The following is a 19764-nucleotide window of genomic DNA, read 5'->3' as shown; positions in this document are numbered from 1 at the left end:
ACAGTGTTGTAGGTAGGTGTCTCTCGCTGTCTTACCTCTGAGCTGACAGTGTTGTAGGTAGGTGTCTCTCTCTGTCTTACCTCTGAGCTGACAGTGTTGTAGGTAGGTGTCTCTCGCTGTCTTACCTCTGAGCTGACAGTGTTGTAGGTAGGTGTCTCTCACTGTCTTACCTCTGAGCTGACAGTGTTGTAGGTAGGTGTCTCTAGCTGTCTTACCTCTGAGCTGACAGTGTTGTAGGTAGGTGTCTCTAGCTGTCTTACCTCTGAGCTGACAGTGTTGTAGGTAGGTGTCTCTCGCTGTCTTACCTCTGAGCTGACAGTGTTGTAGGTAGGTGTCTCTCGCTGTCTTACCTCTGAGCTGACAGTGTTGTAGGTAGGTGTCTCTCGCTGTCTTACCTCTGAGCTGACAGTGTTGTAGGTAGGTGTCTCTAGCTGTCTTACCTCTGAGCTGACAGTGTTGTAGGTAGGTGTCTCTCGCTGTCTTACCTCTGAGCTGACAGTGTTGTAGGTAGGTGTCTCTCGCTGTCTTACCTCTGAGCTGACAGTGTTGTAGGTAGGTGTCTCTCGCTGTCTTACCTCTGAGCTGACAGTGTTGTAGGTAGGTGTCTCTAGCTGTCTTACCTCTGAGCTGACAGTGTTGTAGGTAGGTGTCTCTAGCTGTCTTACCTCTGAGCTGACAGTGTTGTAGGTAGGTGTCTCTAGCTGTCTTACCTCTGAGCTGACAGTGTTGTAGGTAGGTGTCTCTAGCTGTCTTACCTCTGAGCTGACAGTGTTGTAGGTAGGTGTCTCTAGCTGTCTTACCTCTGAGCTGACAGTGTTGTAGGTAGGTGTCTCTCGCTGTCTTACCTCTGAGCTGACAGTGTTGTAGGTAGGTGTCTCTCGCCGTCTTACCTCTGAGCTGACAGTGTTGTAGGTAGGTGTCTCTAGCTGTCTTACCTCTGAGCTGACAGTGTTGTAGGTAGGTGTCTCTAGCTGTCTTACCTCTGAGCTGACAGTGTTGTAGGTAGGTGTCTCTAGCTGTCTTACCTCTGAGCTGACAGTGTTGTAGGTAGGTGTCTCTCGCCGTCTCCAACAGGGAGTATCTCTCCACCAGGCTCTGCCTCTGCTCCTCTAGCCGCGGCCTCATGTCCAGGTTCTGCTCCGCCAGGCTCCGGTTGGAGGCCAGAGCCATCTCCCTCTCCAGCTGTATGTTCTGGATCTGCAGACAGAAGAGACAGACATTTATTATTATTATTATTATTATTCTTGCAGAAAAAAATGTATAATCATTTTCTTTTTTATAAAAAAGGAAAAAAAAGTCCGATGACGTCAACATTTTGTTTACCGCTAAGCGAAACCGCACGCTAAGCGGTTCAGCTACTGCAAACCAAGCGTTGGATCTCTGTGTGTGTGTGCGAGAGAGAGAGAGAGAGAGAGAGAGAGAGAGAGAGAGAGAGAGAGAGAGAGAGAGAGAGAGAGAGAGAGAGAGAGAGAGAGAGAGAGAGAGAGAGAGAGAGAGAGAGAGAGAGAGACTAGATCCACAAAGAATGGATTGCACGGTGCTGGTTGCACCCTTACTTACAATTCACTATGAATTGAAAATGGGGGACCCTGATGTAAACAAGAGGAAAGTCTTTCTCTGGTCTGCATCCCCTTAACAATTGTATGTATTGAGCCGTACTGTATTGTACCCATTCTACAATCTGTTAATAAAGTTTTCATCCAATCAATCACTGCGCAGATTCATTATTATAACTTGGCTCTGCACTGCCCCAGGTTGCTGTGAGACAACCAAACTTATCGTGAAGACCCGCCCTACTCTGCCTCTGATTCGCAGACTGTGGGTGGGGGAATGTGATTGGACCAAAGCAGAGTTGACAGACACACAGACAGTGGAGATAGCAGAGAATTTCGACTTGTTGCATGTTGGCGCTGTCTCGCAGATAATACATTATGAAAAGAATAATTTGATATGTGTGTGACTGTGTATATATATATATATATGTTGTTCTAAATAAATAATAATAATAATAACTTTATTTGTATAGCACCTTTCATACAGGAGATTGCAGTTCAAAGTGCTTTATATCAGTAAGATGTAAATAATAATAAAGTAATAATAATACATTATTTATTTATAAAATATTAAGTTTGGAATTCTTTTTTACAACTGAGGTAGGTAGATTACATTTTTTAGAGACTAAAGTACCGGAAAAGGTAGGGATGCACCGAATATTCGGCCACCGGAAATTATCGGCCGAAAATGGTTAAAAAGGCTCTTTCGAGCGGTTAGGTGGCGTAGCGGAGATTGCGTTCGTCACCAACCCCGGAGCTGTGAGCTGGATTCGCCTGTTCGAATCCAGCTCACAGCTCCGGGGTTGTCACCAGCTTGGCTGGCCGTTCACACTAATACAATTGGCTGTATTAGAGGGTGGGAGAAGCTGGCGGGGTGGGTCCGGGTCGTTGTAAACAGCGACTCCTACAGTTCGGTCGGGGCGCCTGCTAAGCGCGGATAGGACCTGAGTGGGGATAGTGTGATCCTTCCACACGCTACACCCTCTCAGGGAGGATCCGCGCTGCCAGGTGAAAAGAAGCGGTTGATTGGCTGGACGTGTGTCGGAGGAAGCACGTGATAGCCTCCACTCTCCCAGATGATCTGACTGTGGGGGGTAGAGTGCGCAGCGACCAGGAAGGGATTGGGAATTGGCATACGACTAACATTGGGATGGGAGAAAATCGGAGGAAAATGGAGGGGGAAAAAGATCAATAATAATAATAATTTAAAAAAAAAGGCTCTTTCGGCCGAAAGGGTTTTAGCACCGAAAATATATCACTGAATGTCAAAGAACAGGGTTACGTAACGTTCGTAACCTAAAGTGTTGTTGTGATGACGTAATCAAAACGTGCAACGTGTAACGTGAGCAGCTTGGCAGCTCTTCCTGCGTTCTGCAGCCTGTGATAACTAACTCCTCTTGGGAGTCGCGCTGTTTCTATTGTAAACTCCGCGAGCAACGCATCCAATAAATGCGTCTTTAACATGCTTTATATCCTCGCCATTACTATATGCCCGTCGCGGTTAAAACCTTTTGAACTAACGTTAGCGTTAAGCTAGCTAACAATGCTTCCATTCCTCTTTGACCCGTCTCTCGTAAGCTACGTCATCCCCCGCTAAGAGTCACGGGAGATGTAGTAAATACAACAGTCCTGTGTCGTTATGCAGATCGTTATGCAATTTTAAAGCACCTTGGCTTTGTTCTGAATGCACTTTGTTGTAGTTATCCTACAGAGAAAAGAAAATGGACTTGACTTTAACACTTTCAGTGCCAGCAGGGGGCGCATGATTTAGCGCTTGAATGCCCACCATCCACTTCAATGTTAGCGTTAATAACGCCTAATCTATGTTTTAAATTATGGCTATGTGTCTAATAGTGATGTGACGATTCATCGATTTGCATCGGTGCGCCGGCATACACGTTCACGATGCAAGTGCACCGGTGGAATAAGTCTGCGTCGGCAAAATGTCAGGCTGAACTCGCGATGCATCTTGTTGTAGCGTCTTTGCATCGTCAAAAACCGATGCATTGATATAATTTCCTCTCATCCACTTGTCAGCAGTGCACTGTGACTGCACACACACACAGCAGATACTATTGCTTCGCTACTACATATAAGGCGAGAGCCGCGTCACAGTTATCAACAAACAGTGCCCGGAGAGGAGACATGAATAGAATTGCTCAACATGCTAACGCTAGTAGCCTCTGGCTAACGCCAGTTAGCCGTTCAGCTAACACTAAACTAGTGTCTAACTAAAGTGACTCTGCAACACCAGTACCATTAGTGAGGAGGGGGGGGGGGTATATTGAAGACGCTTGACAACAGGGGTTCAAAGATAACTTCACATTTATTGGTTATTCATTTCTTAATTATATCGCTTCATGCAATCCATCCAGTCTGGCTCCGTGTTGTTGACATAATGGAGCTACGGTCGGAAAGTATAGACGCCGCATCCTAGTGACCTAGTCTAGTGTGTGACATCATCAACTGTCGACGACAGCTCAGACGGGGAGGGTCTCTCTCTCTCTCTCTCTCTCTCTCTTCTTCTTAGGCACCCAATAGTTTTTATATAAATTGTCTTACAGTAGATTATTTTATTTTTAATAATAATATAAGCTGCATATAAGGAATACAACCAAATCCTCTGTCATACCATAAAATTGTATTATTTATTATTATTATTATTTTGCATCGTGTTGAATCGCATCGTATCGCCCCGAATCGCATTATGTTGAATCAAATCGTATCGAATCGTATCGTATCTCAACAGGGGGTGAATCATATCGCATCGCATCGCCCGGTGCTTCAAATGTATCGTTAATGTATCGTATCGTTGGCACCGTATCGAGATGCACATCGCATCGGCCTCAGTGAGGAGATGCACATCCCTAGTGTCTAATCTGCCCGTCGCTTATCAATGACTCGTTTTCCAGTCAACATTGTCGAAGCGGATTGTTTTTTTATCTGTTCATTTTCGTTTTATAGCATTTTGAAAAGCCCTCGTTTTCAAGGAAAATATAAATATTCCATGATAATCGCCCTTTACTGGAATATTCTAGAACGTTGACCAAATTTGATATGCATGACCTTGGTGGGCTCTAGGTCAACTCCTGAAAAGGGGGTCAATGTCAGACCTTGCAATCAAAAGTTAGGGGGCGCACTGAAATTATGGCAAGGGTTATTAGCCCCCTAACTTTTGATTGCAAAGTCTGACATTGACCCCCTTTTCAGGAGTTGACCTAGAGCGCACCAAGGTCATGCATATCAAGTTTGGTCAATGTCAGACCTTGCAATACACTGTAAGGCACTGTAAGGCTACGGATCTGCCTCACTTCCAGTGATGAAGCTAAGCTATGCTAACGGAGCGTCTATTCCCAAAGCTAAATGCACGCACAGAGACAAAAAAGGTATGTATCTTCTTGTCTAACTCCAGGGAAGATGTTAAATAAGCTAATTTCCCAAAATGTTGGAGTTCCCCTTTAAGTTAAGTTTTGCCATAATCAGGTAGCTAAAAAAATACATATTTATATTAATCATTTTCTGCCTTTCTGCATTCGGTTTTCGGCCAACTGTTTCCTATTTTCGGTATCGGTTTCGGCCAAGAATTTCCCAATCGGTGCATCCCTAGAAAAAAGGTACTGTTGGGTACCGGTATCGATTCACAGGTAACGGTCCGGTATTGGTTCAAATGTGAAGGTACCCATCCCTAGTCTTCACCCCATGCAGTTTGGGTTCAGAGCCAATCATTCCACCGAAACTGCTTCTTTTTTAGAGACGGTAAAAGCGAAGATGGACAAGGGAGGCGTGATTGGAGCCGTGTTTTTAGACCTGAAAAAGGCCAGTTTGATACCATCAGCCACGATGTGCTCGTCACTAAGCTGCTCCATGTTTCATTTTTTCTTCTCACGCCCTAAAATGGATGAGATCTTATCTTGAGGGTAGGACACAATGTGTCAGAGTAAATGGTGATCTATCCCCCCCCCCCCCCCCCCCCTGGAATACGATGTGGGTGTGCCACAGGGTTCAACCCTGGGCCCCCTTCCTGTTCAGCCTGTACATACGTGACCTGCTCCCTAGGCCAGATGTACGCGGACGACAGTCATTTATGTACGTGCCAAAAACAAAGCAGAAGCGGCAAAAGTACTTAATACAACCATGGTGCAGGTAGCTCAATGTACTTAATACAACCATGGTGCAGGTAGCTCAATGTACTTAATACAACCATGGTGCAGGTAGCTCAATGTACTTAATACAACCATGGTGCAGGTAGCTCAATGTACTTAATACAACCATGGTGCAGGTAGCTCAATGTACTTAATACAACCATGGTGCAGGTAGCTCAATGTACTTAATACAACCATGGTGCAGGTAGCTCAATGTACTTAATACAACCATGGTGCAGGTAGCTCAATGTACTTAATACAACCATGGTGCAGGTAGCTCAATGTACTTAATACAACCATGGTGCAGGTAGCTCAATGTACTTAATACAACCATGGTGCAGGTAGCTCAATGTACTTAATACAACCATGGTGCAGGTAGCTCAATGGCTCACTGACTGTTGCCTCCACTTGAATGCAAAGAAGACCATCTGCATGTTCTTTGAAAAATGATCATCAAACACACCTGATCCAGACGTCTCTGCTGCTGGAGAGAAGCTCCAAGTGGTGACCGAATGCAAATACCTTGGAATTAGGGCTGCAACTAACGACTATTTTGTATTTTATTTTTTAATTATTTTTTAAACAAACATATAAACAAACATGACAACACACGATAAGATATACAAGCATTAATTGTCAGGGCACATCCAATGAGATCACATTTTAGTTAGTTGTCTTATATAAGATATACCCCTAATACCTGTTATCTAAAAAACCTACACACATATGCTCAGCTCGAACCCCCCCCTCCCGGACCCCACCTTGAGAAGTACCTCCACTATCCCTCGCACCTAACCAGACACTACCATTATAAGCTAGCTTTTATTCTCTCCACCACTTCTAACCACATTGACATTTTGGATTCATTGAGACCCAGAATTCTTGCTGTAGATATTTCTTGGTAAATTACATCGAGATATGTAAGAAACCAAACTTTACGGCAAATTTTTTCCGGTTGAAACCAGCGTGATGCGATCAGCTTTTTAGCTACTGTGATACCCGATAAAACCAATCTCTTTAGCTGTGGATTCACTGCAAACTCAAAAACATCATTCAATAGTAATACCGAGGGGTGTACAGGTACCGAAACTGTACTATATTCCAAGATACGAGTTTTGATATTTGTTGGGTCACATCTTTCCAGAATATCTTAACTGGTGGGCAGTCCCAATACATGTGCATAAATGTCCCTTCGTCCCCATTTGTACATTGGGAGCATTTGGAGTCTTGTTTAAGCCCCATTCGGCACAGTCTTATAGGAGTCAAGTATGTCCTGTGAATATAGTTAAGATTGATTTGTTGATGATCCGGGTTCCTTGATGTAAGTCGGACATTTGCCCAGGCTCCTTGCCAATCAAAGTCATTTTCCAGGTCTGGTATATCCCTCCTCCAGACAGAGTCTAGGTGGAGGGTTTCATACGAGGACGTTAGTAATTGATGATAAAATTCTGAAACAAAACCTCTCGTAGAAGAATTTGTGGTATCTGTGGTGTTCAATTGGTCTGTCTAATGGAACACTGTGAGACTTCAAACATAGCTGTAACTGTTTGTGAAAAAGCCATGTGGACTTGGTGAGATTACATTTTTTGCGTATTTCTTTATCACTACAAAAACCCTGTTTGTTAAAAACATCCCCTAATGAGTGTATGCCTCGCTCTTCCCATATAGGGAATCTTATAGGTCGTTTTCCAATTAAGAGTGCATCGTTATTGAATAAGGGAGTATGATTGTGCCATTTTTGTGGGTTAGGATTTTTTTTTTGTGATTCACGCCATATCCGGATCGCATGAGTAATTATGGGGCAAAATTTTCGTTCACAGTGCTTGATTGGTAGTTTAGTGTATGCTATGTCCTTCAGTCTATGTGGGGCTACTATGTTTTCTTCTAATTTTCTCCAGGATACTAATGCTTGGGGGTCAAACCATGTTGTCAATGGACTTAATGTGTACGCCTTAAAATATAGGAAAAAATCTGGAAATGCCATGCCACCATCTGCTTTATTTCTCTGTGCGGTGGATCTTTTTATACGTGGTGGTTTGTTATTCCAAATAAATTTGTATGTGGAGGAGTGTAATCTTTTCCAGTAACCCTCTGGAGGGGATAACGGTAGCATTGAACTGAAGAAGTTGATTCTAGGTAGTACATCCATCTTAACAATTGATATCCGTGCTTGTACTGTGTTTTTAAGTTTTGCCCATCTATCAAGGTCGTCTTTGATTTAGTTTTGGATTTTTGTGTAGTTGTGCTTCACAGTTTGTCTTATGGTGGGGAATATTTCCACTCCCAAGCATCTGAAATGTTTTACCATCGGTATCTCTGACTATGACTATTTTGGTAGTCGACTAATCTGTCGATTATTTTTTCGATTAGTCGACTAATCGAAAAACAATTATATAAAAAAATAAAAATATATATATATTTTTTTTTGCACTACCAATCTTTGTGAAAGTGGCTTCTCAGCTCTGGTCCAGCTGAGGAACAGATTAAACATTGAGCATGACCTCAGAGTTGCTTTGAGACTCTTGTCAGGACCAAACAACATCCCCAGTTATCCCATTAGTTCCCCCAAACTTACTGTCGGTCTGTTATGTTAAGCTAAGAAGTCTTCAGCTGGCTGGACCAGAGCTGAGAAGCCACTTTCACAAAGATAGGTAGTGCAAAAAAAAAATATATATATATATATATATATATATATATATATATATAATTATTTTTCAAAAAAAATGTAAATGACTAATCGACGCAACAATTCCTCGTCGACGATTTTTTATAATCGACATCGTCGATTATGTCGACTAATCGTTGCAGCCCTAAAGGAATCATCCTAGACTGCAACCTCACATTAAAAAAACAGGTAAAAAAAGTCACGCAAACAGTCAAATTCAATCTATCCAACGTCCGATACGTCAGAAACTGTCTTCAACTAACATTGAAGCAGCAACACTGTACTTCAATGCCATCATCATGTCACACCTTACGTACTGTATATTACCAGCTGGACCCAGACCTGCAAAACAACTCTAGCGTCCATTCAATCTGCATACAAACAGGCTCTGAAGGTTCTGGACCAGAAGCCTATCCGTCACCACCCCTGCAATATCCTGGATAAGCATGCCCTCTTGAGCTGGGGCAACATCAAGCATGCCCTCTTGAGCTGGGTCAACATCATCAAACTAACCCATGCCAGTCTGGTCTTCAAGATCCTCCATGGTCTAGCCACACCTCCATGGTCTAGCCCCACCTCCATGGTCTAGCCCCACCTCCATGGTCTAGCCCCACCTCCATGGTCCAGCCCCACCTCCATGGTCTAGCCCCACCTCCATGGTCTAGCCCCACCTCCATGGTCTAGCCACACCTCCATGGTCTAGCCCCACCTCCATGGTCCAGCCCCACCCCCATGGTCTAGCCCCACCTCCATGGTCTAGCCACACCTCCATGGTCCAGCCCCACCTCCATGGTCTAGCCCCACCCCCATGGTCTAGCCCCACCCCCATGGACTAGCCCCACCTCCATGGTCTAGCCCCACCTCCATGGTCTAGCCCCACCTCCATGGTCCAGCCCCACCTCCATGGTCTAGCCCCACCTCCATGGTCCAGCCCCACCCCCATGGTCTAGCCCCACCTCCATGGTCTAGCCACACCTCCATGGTCCAGCCCCACCTCCATGGTCTAGCCCCACCCCCATGGTCTAGCCCCACCCCCATGGACTAGCCACACCTCCATGGTCTAGCCCCACCCCCACTTTCAGATTGTTTCACCCCCAGCAGCAGGTTCACCAGAACTGTTGTACCGGGTGACTCTTGGCTGTTCCACTAAGGAAAAGTACATTTAGCCAGTCAGCCCTCTCCGTGAGAGCTGCCAAGACATGGAACTCCATTCCAATTTACATCCGCAATATTGAAACACCCAGATAATTCAAACACACTTTCAAAACATGGTTAAGAAATAACTACACATGTGAACACAACAGCCCTGCAGAACTCTAACCCCATATGCTCGCCTGTGCCTAATATGTAGTATTATTGTTTGTTTGTACATTGTCTGTGTACATGTCTGCTGTATATATTTAGCATGATGTGCATGAGAAGGAAAATTCCTCACCAAATCAGTTGAGATTGCTAATCATATGAACAATTATTTTATTGGAAAAGTAGATAATTTAAGGAATAATATGCAAACAATAGATAATGAAAAATCTTATTTATTAATAAAGAATAAAATAATGAAAGATAAAAATTGTAAATTTAATTTTGATAGTGTGACTATAAGTAATGTAGAACATATGTTAAGTACCACTAAAAACAAACCACCAGGTGTTGACGGTCTTGACGGGAAACTTCTGAAATTGGTCCCTGATTTAATTGCCCCTGCTATCTGTCATATTATAAATCAATCCTTTAGTGAATGTTTGTATCCGCAACAGTGGAAAACTGCCAAAGTAATACCACTGCCAAAAAATTTGAAATTGCCATTCTCAGGATCTAATAGTCGTCCCATAAGTTTACTGCCAGTTTTAAGTAAACTGATGGAAAGAATAGTAAGTGAACAGATTAAATGCTACTTTTCTTTTAACACATTGACCACTGATTTTCAACATACATATCGTGAAGGACATTCAACAGCGACTGCTTTAACCCAAATGACGGATGATTGGCTGAAAGAGATAGATAAAAAGAAAATGGTTGGAGCTGTCTTGCTTGATTTTACTGCAGCATTCGACATCATAGATAACAAATTCTTACTTAAAAAACTTGAATGTTACGGTTTCTCCTCATCTGCACTATCTTGGATGCAAACTTATTTAGCAAACCGGAAACAAATCGTTTTTTTAATGGGAGTTACTCAGAAGTTAAAACGGTAAGGTGTGGAGTACCCCAAGGAAGTTGCCTTGGGCCTTTGCTCTACACCATATTTACAAATGACATGCCTCTTGTCCTAAATAAGTCCTATATTTCTATGTATGCGGATGATTCAACGATTTACACATCAGCCTCAACAGCCAATGAATTAAATACGGTCCTAAAGGCAGAGTTGCAATCAGTGATGGAATGGATAAAGAATAACAAACTAGTTCTAAACATATCAAAGACAAGTAGCATCATTTTCGGTTCAAACCATACTCTAAGAACGAACCCAGTCTTGAAACTTTTGATAAGTGATGTGGTAATTAATCAAGTCCAGGAGACTAAACTCCTAGGGGTAACATTAGACAGTAAATTGTCATGGTCACACCATATAAACAATATAGTAGTGAAAATGGGAAGAGGGATTTCTGTTGTTAAAAGATGTGCTCATTTGTTACCACTAAATTCTATCAAACAGGTAATTCAAGCTCTGGTTTTGACTATTGTCCTGCAGTATGGTCGAATGTAACGACGAATAAACTGAAAAAATTACAAATGGTACAAAACAAAGCAGCACGTATAGCGCTTCGCTGTGAGTACAGAACTAATGTTGCAGCGATGCACAGTTGTTTAACTTGGTTACTTGTCAAACATAAATTACTCTGCTCACTCCTTGTATTCACTAGGAATATTCTTGTTAGAAAGATCCCCTCAATTTTATATAACAATTTATCAATAAGTCTTGACAGACACAACCATTCCACCAGACATGCTTCTGCACAAGGTTTTTCACTTCCAAAAGTGAGGTTGAATGCAATAAAGCGAACTGTCATGTTCCGTGGTATGCAGGAATGGAACTCTCTTCCCAGACATGTTAAGCAGGAGAATAGTAAATGTCGTTTCAAAATCGTGGTAAAACAACATTTTCAACCAAAGAAATTGACATTCCCTAATAGATAGTGTGTACGTAAATGAAAATGTATGTGTCTGATAAAGAGATAGGTATATATGGATGAAAAGGCATGTGTCTGATAGGGATATATTATTAAAATATTGTATAATTGGCTGATATGAACATAGATAATGTATGTAAAAGCTAAATAGTATATTATGCTGTATTGTATTATGAATTAATTATGAGTAGGTATTATTGTATTGTATTATGAATTCATAAGGCGTATATATTGTTATATTGTATTATGAATTTGATTAGGGTTTTTATTGTTGTTTTAATTGTCTGTATGACATGTAAATGTTGTGAGTGTATAAGTCTGTAACTGTATTTTATGTGTTATGGACCCCAGGAAGAATAGCCCCAGCACTGCTGTGGCTAATGGGGATCCAAATAAACTTAAACTTAAACACGGACACTGTTATTGGTGATCAATAATACTAAACGACCTCCCCCGCCGCCCCCCTTTCATCCATACATGCTTTGGGAGAGCCCGGATCATATGCAGTTTGTGTTATTTCTTTAGCATATATAAAACGGAAATGGCGTTGAATATAACGTTAGTAGCCGTTTAGCTCCATAACTAGCTTTCCAGAAAATAGACGAGAGCTTATATTCACGGCGCTATAAAATGACAACCTATTGATGGATTTTTTTTTCCTTTACGCCATTTTGAAGGGACGGTTTATGAACTCAAGTGACAATGAGAATGGACAGATGGCAATACTATAAAGCATAGATATAGCTCTACAAAAAGACATCGGTGTGTTGACAAACCTTGGTCCTCTACCACCATATTAGACGGGGTCCCAGCGGTCGTCAAAGTGTTAATTACCTGCATTCCACATAATGTTATGCTTTCTTTTTTTTAGTGGCGTTTAACCCTTCCACCGCCACACGACAGAAGGTTAGTCCCTTTACTATCACACAATCGACGGCGACGCTCCATCATTATCGCCGTCGGTGGCGCGATAGTAAAGGGCTAACCTTCTGTATTGTCACAGTGAAAGGGTTAACCGGCTGTCCTGTGGCAGTGAAAGGGTTAACCGGCTGTCCTGTGGCAGTGAAAGGGTTAACACCAGGGCCCAGGGACACAACACTGTCTCACACATTTACTTTATGTTCATTAATGTGTGCCGTTGGTTGTCCCTGTTGTTCAAATAGGGTTGAAACTGAAACTGAAACTCCACACTGGGACTGAAACAGCACGAGGCTCCTCCCACGGACCAACCCGTTCTACAGGCTCCTCCCACAGACCGACCCGTTCTACAGGCTCCTCCCACGGACCGACCCGTTCTACAGGCTCCTCCCATGGACCGACCCGTTCTACAGGCTCCTCCCCCACGGACCGACCCGTTCTACCAGCTCCTATACGGTACAGTGCAGCACGAGGCTCCTCCCCCACGGACCGACCCGTTCTACAGGCTCCTCCCACGGACCGACCCGTTCTACAGGCTCCTATACGGTACAGTGCAGCACGAGGCTCCTCCCACCGGACCGACCCGTTCTACAGGCTCCTCCCACGGACCGACCCGTTCTACCAGCTCCCACGGTACAGTGCAGCACGAGGCTCCTCCCACACGGACCGACCCGTTCTACCGGCTCCCACGGTACACGCCTTACCTCATCAGATTCCAAAGCGATGGTCTCCACCCTCTCTGTGTTGTCAAGCAGCTCCTCCAGCTCCGATTGGCTCAGATCCTGGAGCTTCTCCATTTGATTGGCCAGGATGGCTGTAGATCACACACACAGTCACACACACAGTCACACACACACACAGTCACACACACAGTCACACACACAGTCACACACACAGTCACACACACACAGTCACACACACAGTCACACACACACACACACACACACACACACAGTCACACACACAGTCAGTCACACACACAGTCACACACACAGTCACACACACACAGTCACACACACAGTCACACACACAGTCACACACAGTCACACACACAGTCACACACACAGTCACACACACAGTCACACACACAGTCACACACACACAGTCACACACACAGTCACACACACAGTCACACACACAGTCACACACACACACAGTCACACACACAGTCACACACACAGTCACACACACAGTCACACACACAGTCACACACAGTCAGTCACACACACAGTCACACACACAGTCACACACACAGTCACACACACAGTCACACACACAACAAAAAGTGAGTGAAAGCACCAAACGGGAATAAGCATAAAAAAACGACGACACACACAAGAAGGTTACTGCTCATCTCTTAGAATCAATTTAGTTCCAAACACACCAATAACAGGTGCAGGTCATTGGCCCACAAGTTAAAAAAGAAATAGATGAAGGACACTTATTTACAGCCAATTTATTTACCAATATTCATAGAAATATAGCTTAAACGGCGAAGGAAGGTCCAATCACATATTTTCTTTAGTCCTTGAGTAATTAAGGACTAATTCACTTAACAATTAAGCAATATCACAAAAGAGGGAGTGCTGTTATACTGAGTATCAGCACAGATGGCCATCAGAGCCATGAACAATGAACATTGAGTGCTCAGAACATTGAACTATCCACACACAAGCACACATGAACACACACACGACACGCACGCTGTGCACGCTCACACACGAGCAGCCACTTAACACTTTAACATGAGCGGGCACACACTCATGTCGCAAACACGCACACTTATGGCCAAAGGAAGGGACACTTTAGATTAGAATAACAGGAACAGTGTGTTGCACTGCCAAAGCTAACTAGCATGTCCCATATGCTCTGTAAATAACTATGTACAGATACCGAGATGTCACTCCATGTTACCTGTTGCCTGTTTACTGCACAATGTTGTTTTTTCATTTTTTTTATTCTATTATATGTTGTACCACTGTATTGCACATCGTTGCGGGCAAGACCACCCGCATTTCATTGTATACCTGTATGCCATGACAATTAAAACTCTTGACTTGACTTGACTTGACAGATGGGATTATCTCGAGATTGTGTTATTCAGTACAACCTCGAGATAATCCCATCTTCATATTAGATATAGATTACCTCGTAACATAACCAGTACATCTTCATATTAGATATAGACTACCTCCTAACATAACCAGTACATCTTCATATTAGATATAGATTACCTCCTAACATAACCAGTACATCTTCATATCATATTAGATATAGATTACCTCCTAACATAACCAGTACATCTTCATATCATATTAGATATAGATTACCTCCTAACATAACCAGTACATCTATCTTCATATTAGATATAGATTACCTCGTAACATAACCAGTACATCTTCATATTAGATATAGATTACATCCTATCATAACCAGTACATCTTCATATTAGATATAGACTACCTCCTAACATAACCAGTACATCTTCATATTAGATATAGATTACCTCCTAACATAACCAGTACATCTATCTTCATATTAGATATAGATTACCTCCTATCATAACCAGTACATCTTCATATTAGATATAGATTACCTCCTATCATAACCAGTACATCTTCATATTAGATATAGACTACCTCCTAACATAACCAGTACATCTTCATATTAGATATAGACTACCTCCTAACATAACCAGTACATCTTCATATTAGATATAGACTACCTCCTAACATAACCAGTACATCTTCATATTAGATATAGATTACATCCTATCATAACCAGTACATCTTCATATTAGATATAGATTACCTCGTAACATAACCAGCACATCTTCATATTAGATATAGATTACATCCTATCATAACCAGTACATCTTCATATTAGATATAGACTACCTCGTAACATAACCAGCACATCTTCATATTAGATATAGACTACCTCGTAACATAACCAGTACATCTTCATATTAGATATAGACTACCTCCTATCATAACCAGTACATCTATCTTCATATTAGATATAGACTACCTCCTAACATAACCAGTACATCTTCATATTAGATATAGACTACCTCCTATCATAACCAGTACATCTATCTTCATATTAGATATAGACTACCTCCTAACATAACCAGTACATCTTCATATTAGATATAGATTACCTCCTATCATAACCAGTACATCTTCATATTAGATTACCTCCTATACTCAATGCATACCTACCTACTGCGTTTCACTGTCTACAACTGCCCTACACAGATATCATGGTAATCATAACAATCTTAACTACCTACCTCATACTATAGTCTACTCATAATATCATACAATATATCCAACTCTGTATATTGATAGCGTACAACAGTGCTGTATATACCGCATATTTATATTCTTATATTTACAGCATATATATCCACATTTGTCTGAATATACCTGCATATAACCCTTACTTATACACCTGCTGTTATAACCCATAGCTCTGTATGATAGCATGCACAAATGCTATATACACCTGACCATATATATTTATTGTCACCGCATATATATCTATCCACACCCGTCTGTATTTACCTGCACATATATATATATATATATATATGTGTAATATATATCCTTTTATATATTATGTTATGTAGATACTATATCTGTACATATCCTACTCTTACTAGTTACGCTGCTGGCCAGGATGACTTAGGCTACTAGTACTACCATACTGTCTTTATACCTGTATCACTGTACATATTATACTACAACTCTACACTGTATACTGTACATCTGATTAGCACTACACTCAGTAGTACTCATTTGTATATTTTGTACCCAATTTAATCACCTACACATTGTATATTATAATTGCACTTTACTGTTACATTTGCACGACTGGTTGTATATTTTACTAGTCATTTATAATTCTAATGTACTATATTTTTTGTTGATCTTCCCTGTAGAGTGCAAATGTAACAGTAAAGTGCAATAGCAATATACAATGTACAGGTGATTAAACTGGGTATAAAATATATAAATGAGTAGTGCTGAGTAATAGTGCTAAATAATCAGATGTATGTACAGAGTTGTAGTATTAATGTACAGTGATACAGGTATAAAGACACTATGGTAGTAAGTTGTACTGACCAGTGGTATAGCTAGTAAGAGTAGGTAAGGGATATGTACTGTAGTGTATAGTATCTAGAGGTATGTTGATACTATACCTAACTAGCTTCAACTAGACCTAAAAATCTGCAGCCAGACTGTGTATTGAGCTGTACTGTATTGTACCCATTCTGCAATCTGTTAATAAAATGTTCAATCAATCAATCAAAACGATTAAATGAAACAAGCTAAACAACCATTCAGAACTGCGATGGTAGGAGAATACTCACCTGACGAGATGTCAAAACTGCCCGGTGGCATCCAACACCAGCACTGACAGTCCTCTGGAGCACACCGAACCAACCAGCCTGGGAAACCAGCCGGACAGTCGTTACCAGTGGGTCAACTCTGACCGGCTATCTGGCCGTCGACCCGTTCTTCAGTCTCCTGTGGTAGGTATGGTTGTTATGTTTACACCAGTCTCTCTCCAGTGATAGATATGGTTATGTTATGTTTACACCAGTGTCTCTCGCGGTAGGTATGGTTGTTATGTTTACACCAGTGTCTCTCGCGGTAGGTATGGTTGTTATGTTTACACCAGTCTCTCTCGTGGTAGATATAGATATGGTTATGTTATGTTTACACCAGTCTCTCTCGCGGTAGATATGGTTATGTTATGTTTACACCAGTGTCTACGCTCTACAGCGATAGATATGGTTATGTTATGTTTACACCAGTCTCTCTCGCGGTAGATATGGTTATGTTATGTTTACACCAGTGTCTCTACAGCGATAGATATGGTTATGTTATGTTTACACCAGTCTCTCTTGCAGTAGATATGGTTATGTTATGTTTACACCAGTCTCTCTCGCGGTAGGTATGGTTTGTTTTCGGGTTAACCAGGATATAGGGTTGGGTTAAAGCCAGTCCGTCTTGTTCCGTGTTATTCCCGGCTCAATGGATCCCAGTGTGTCCCAGATCTACAGTAGATGTTATTAACCTAACTAGACACGCTGGTGTATATCAGAGAGATACGTCAGTTATTAACCTAGCTAGACATGCTGGTGTGTATATCAGATATATATGTCAGTTATTAACCTAGCTAGACATGCTGGTGTATAATATATCACAGATATAAGTCAGTTATTAACCTAGCTAGACACGCTGGTGTATATCAGAGATATGTCAGTTATTAACCTAGCTAGACATGCTGGTGTATATCAGATATAGATGTCAGTTATTAACCTAGCTAGAGATGCTGGTGTATATCAGATATATGTGTCAGTTATTAACCTAGCTAGACATGCTGGTGTATATCAGATATAGATGTCAGTTATTAACCTAGCTAGACACGCTGGTGTATATCGGAGATGTCAGTTATTAACCTAGCTAGACACGCTGGTGTATATCAGAGATGTCAGTTATTAACCAGCTAGACATGCTGGTGTATATCAGAGATATATGTGTCAGTTATTAACCTAGCTAGACATGCTGGTGTATATCAGATATAGATGTCAGTTATTAACCTAGCTAGACATGCTGGTGTATATCAGATATATGTGTCAGTTATTAACCTAGCTAGACATGCTGGTGTATATCAGAGAGATATGTCAGTTATTAACCTAGCTAGACATGCTGGTGGTGTATATCAGATATGTCAGTTATTAACCTAGCTAGACATGCTGGTGTATATCAGAGAGATATGTCAGTTATTAACCTAGCTAGACATGCTGGTGTATATCAGAGATGTCAGTTATTAACCTAGCTATGCTGGTGTATATCAGAGATGTCAGTTATTAACCTAGCTAGACATGCTGGTGTATATCAGATATGTCAGTTATTAACCTAGCTAGACATGCTGGTGTATATCAGATATGTCAGTTATTAACCTAGCTATGCTGGTGTATAATATATCAGAGATATATGTCAGTTATTAACCTAGCTAGACATGCTGGTGTATAATATATCAGATATACATTATTAGTCTAGACATGCTGGTGTATAATATATCAGAGATATATAGGTTATTAAACTAGCTGGTGTATAATATTATAACATAACAGAGATATAGTTTGACACAGGCAGCACACAGACCGTGTTGTTGTCGCTCTGCTCACAGTGATGTCAGCTGCTCCAACACGACCACTTCCCCAGCAGCACAGCCGATTCAAACACAACGACACACCGACGTCTCGATGCTCGTCAACCGCCAACCGGCTCCGAAGATGTATGTTTCGACCCGCAGGCGACGGTAGAACCACCCGAACACGTCTGGAACCCTGTGATTTTATTGCTAAAAATAGGAAAGTTGTTGTCACTTCCCACCACTGCCTGTAGCCGCCGCCATTTTGAGAATGAGCCACGTCATCGCGCGGCGCCGGGGGTGTGTCACTGTGCGCCGCTCAACCTTTTAATATTTACAATGTTTTTTTTTAACACGACGAAAACATCCCCCATTATTTAGATTATATACAGGATTATATACAGGATTCGTGTCGTGGAGTGAGGTTCTTTTGCGGGGTTAAGGGGGACGCGGTCCCTGGTCGCCCCCCCCTCCAGCATGGCTGGTGGTGCGGTCCGTCCGTCAGACACCCAGCTGATCCAGGGAAGCCCACTGCTGGGGGGGGGGGGGGGTTCCACAGTGGAACACTGGTGTCATTCTGAATAATGAGTCATTTTACATTCTGTCGGAATAACATCTAATGTGGTGGTGGAGCCATACACTGCTAGGAGCAATAGATCAACAAACATCCTTAGCAGTGATAGATTTTGTAGAAAATATATCAACCAATTAATGAAAAACAACCCTCAATAGGTGTATTTATTGACTTACGTAAAGCCTTTGACACAATTGACATTCCCTGCTTTTACAAAAGATGGAACAGTTTGGAATAAGAGGTGTCACTCATCATTGGTTAAAAAGTTATTTAATAGGTTTCAATATGTAAACATTAATAATACAGAATCACATCTTAGAATAGTAACGTGTGGTGTTCCACAGGGTTCCATATTGGGACCCAAGTTATTTATACTTTATTTAAAGGTCAACCTCCACGTTGTATTTTTGTTGTTATATACCAATGATGTAAACTACCCATAATTGATCAGTAGGGTTTAACCTAGAGGTTTGGCTTTAAATTACATTTTTACAGTATCGAATATTTTGAAAATGTTTACGTTTGCTGATGATACTAATTTACTTTGTTAAGGGGAGGACATGAAAGATTTATTGAAAAACAGTAGAAAGGGTAAACATTAAAAAACAGT

General features: G+C 41.7%; 1 protein-coding gene across 1 annotated transcript; it reads right to left on the bottom strand.

The window, feature by feature from the left end:
• Window positions 1-1025: 1025 nt before the first annotated feature.
• On the bottom strand, window positions 1026-18825 carry LOC311248629 (vacuolar protein sorting-associated protein 37C-like; the record flags this gene model as incomplete). The annotated part of the gene is made up of 4 exons (XM_084339484.1): window positions 18592-18825; window positions 16788-16944; window positions 13114-13223; window positions 1026-1197 (listed from the first exon to the last, which is right to left on the bottom strand). Coding segments are annotated over exons 2-4 (313 nt in total), but the record flags the coding sequence as incomplete, so codon positions are not given.
• Between the last annotated feature and the right edge of the window lie 939 nt (window positions 18826-19764).

This window comes from Notolepis coatsorum (assembly GCF_963971535.1).
Source record: "Notolepis coatsorum genome assembly, contig: SCAFFOLD_797, whole genome shotgun sequence".
Taxonomy (NCBI): domain Eukaryota; kingdom Metazoa; phylum Chordata; class Actinopteri; order Aulopiformes; family Paralepididae; genus Notolepis; species Notolepis coatsorum.
Note: the sequence above shows the minus strand (reverse complement) of the source record. Positions and strands in the feature narration are given on the sequence as shown.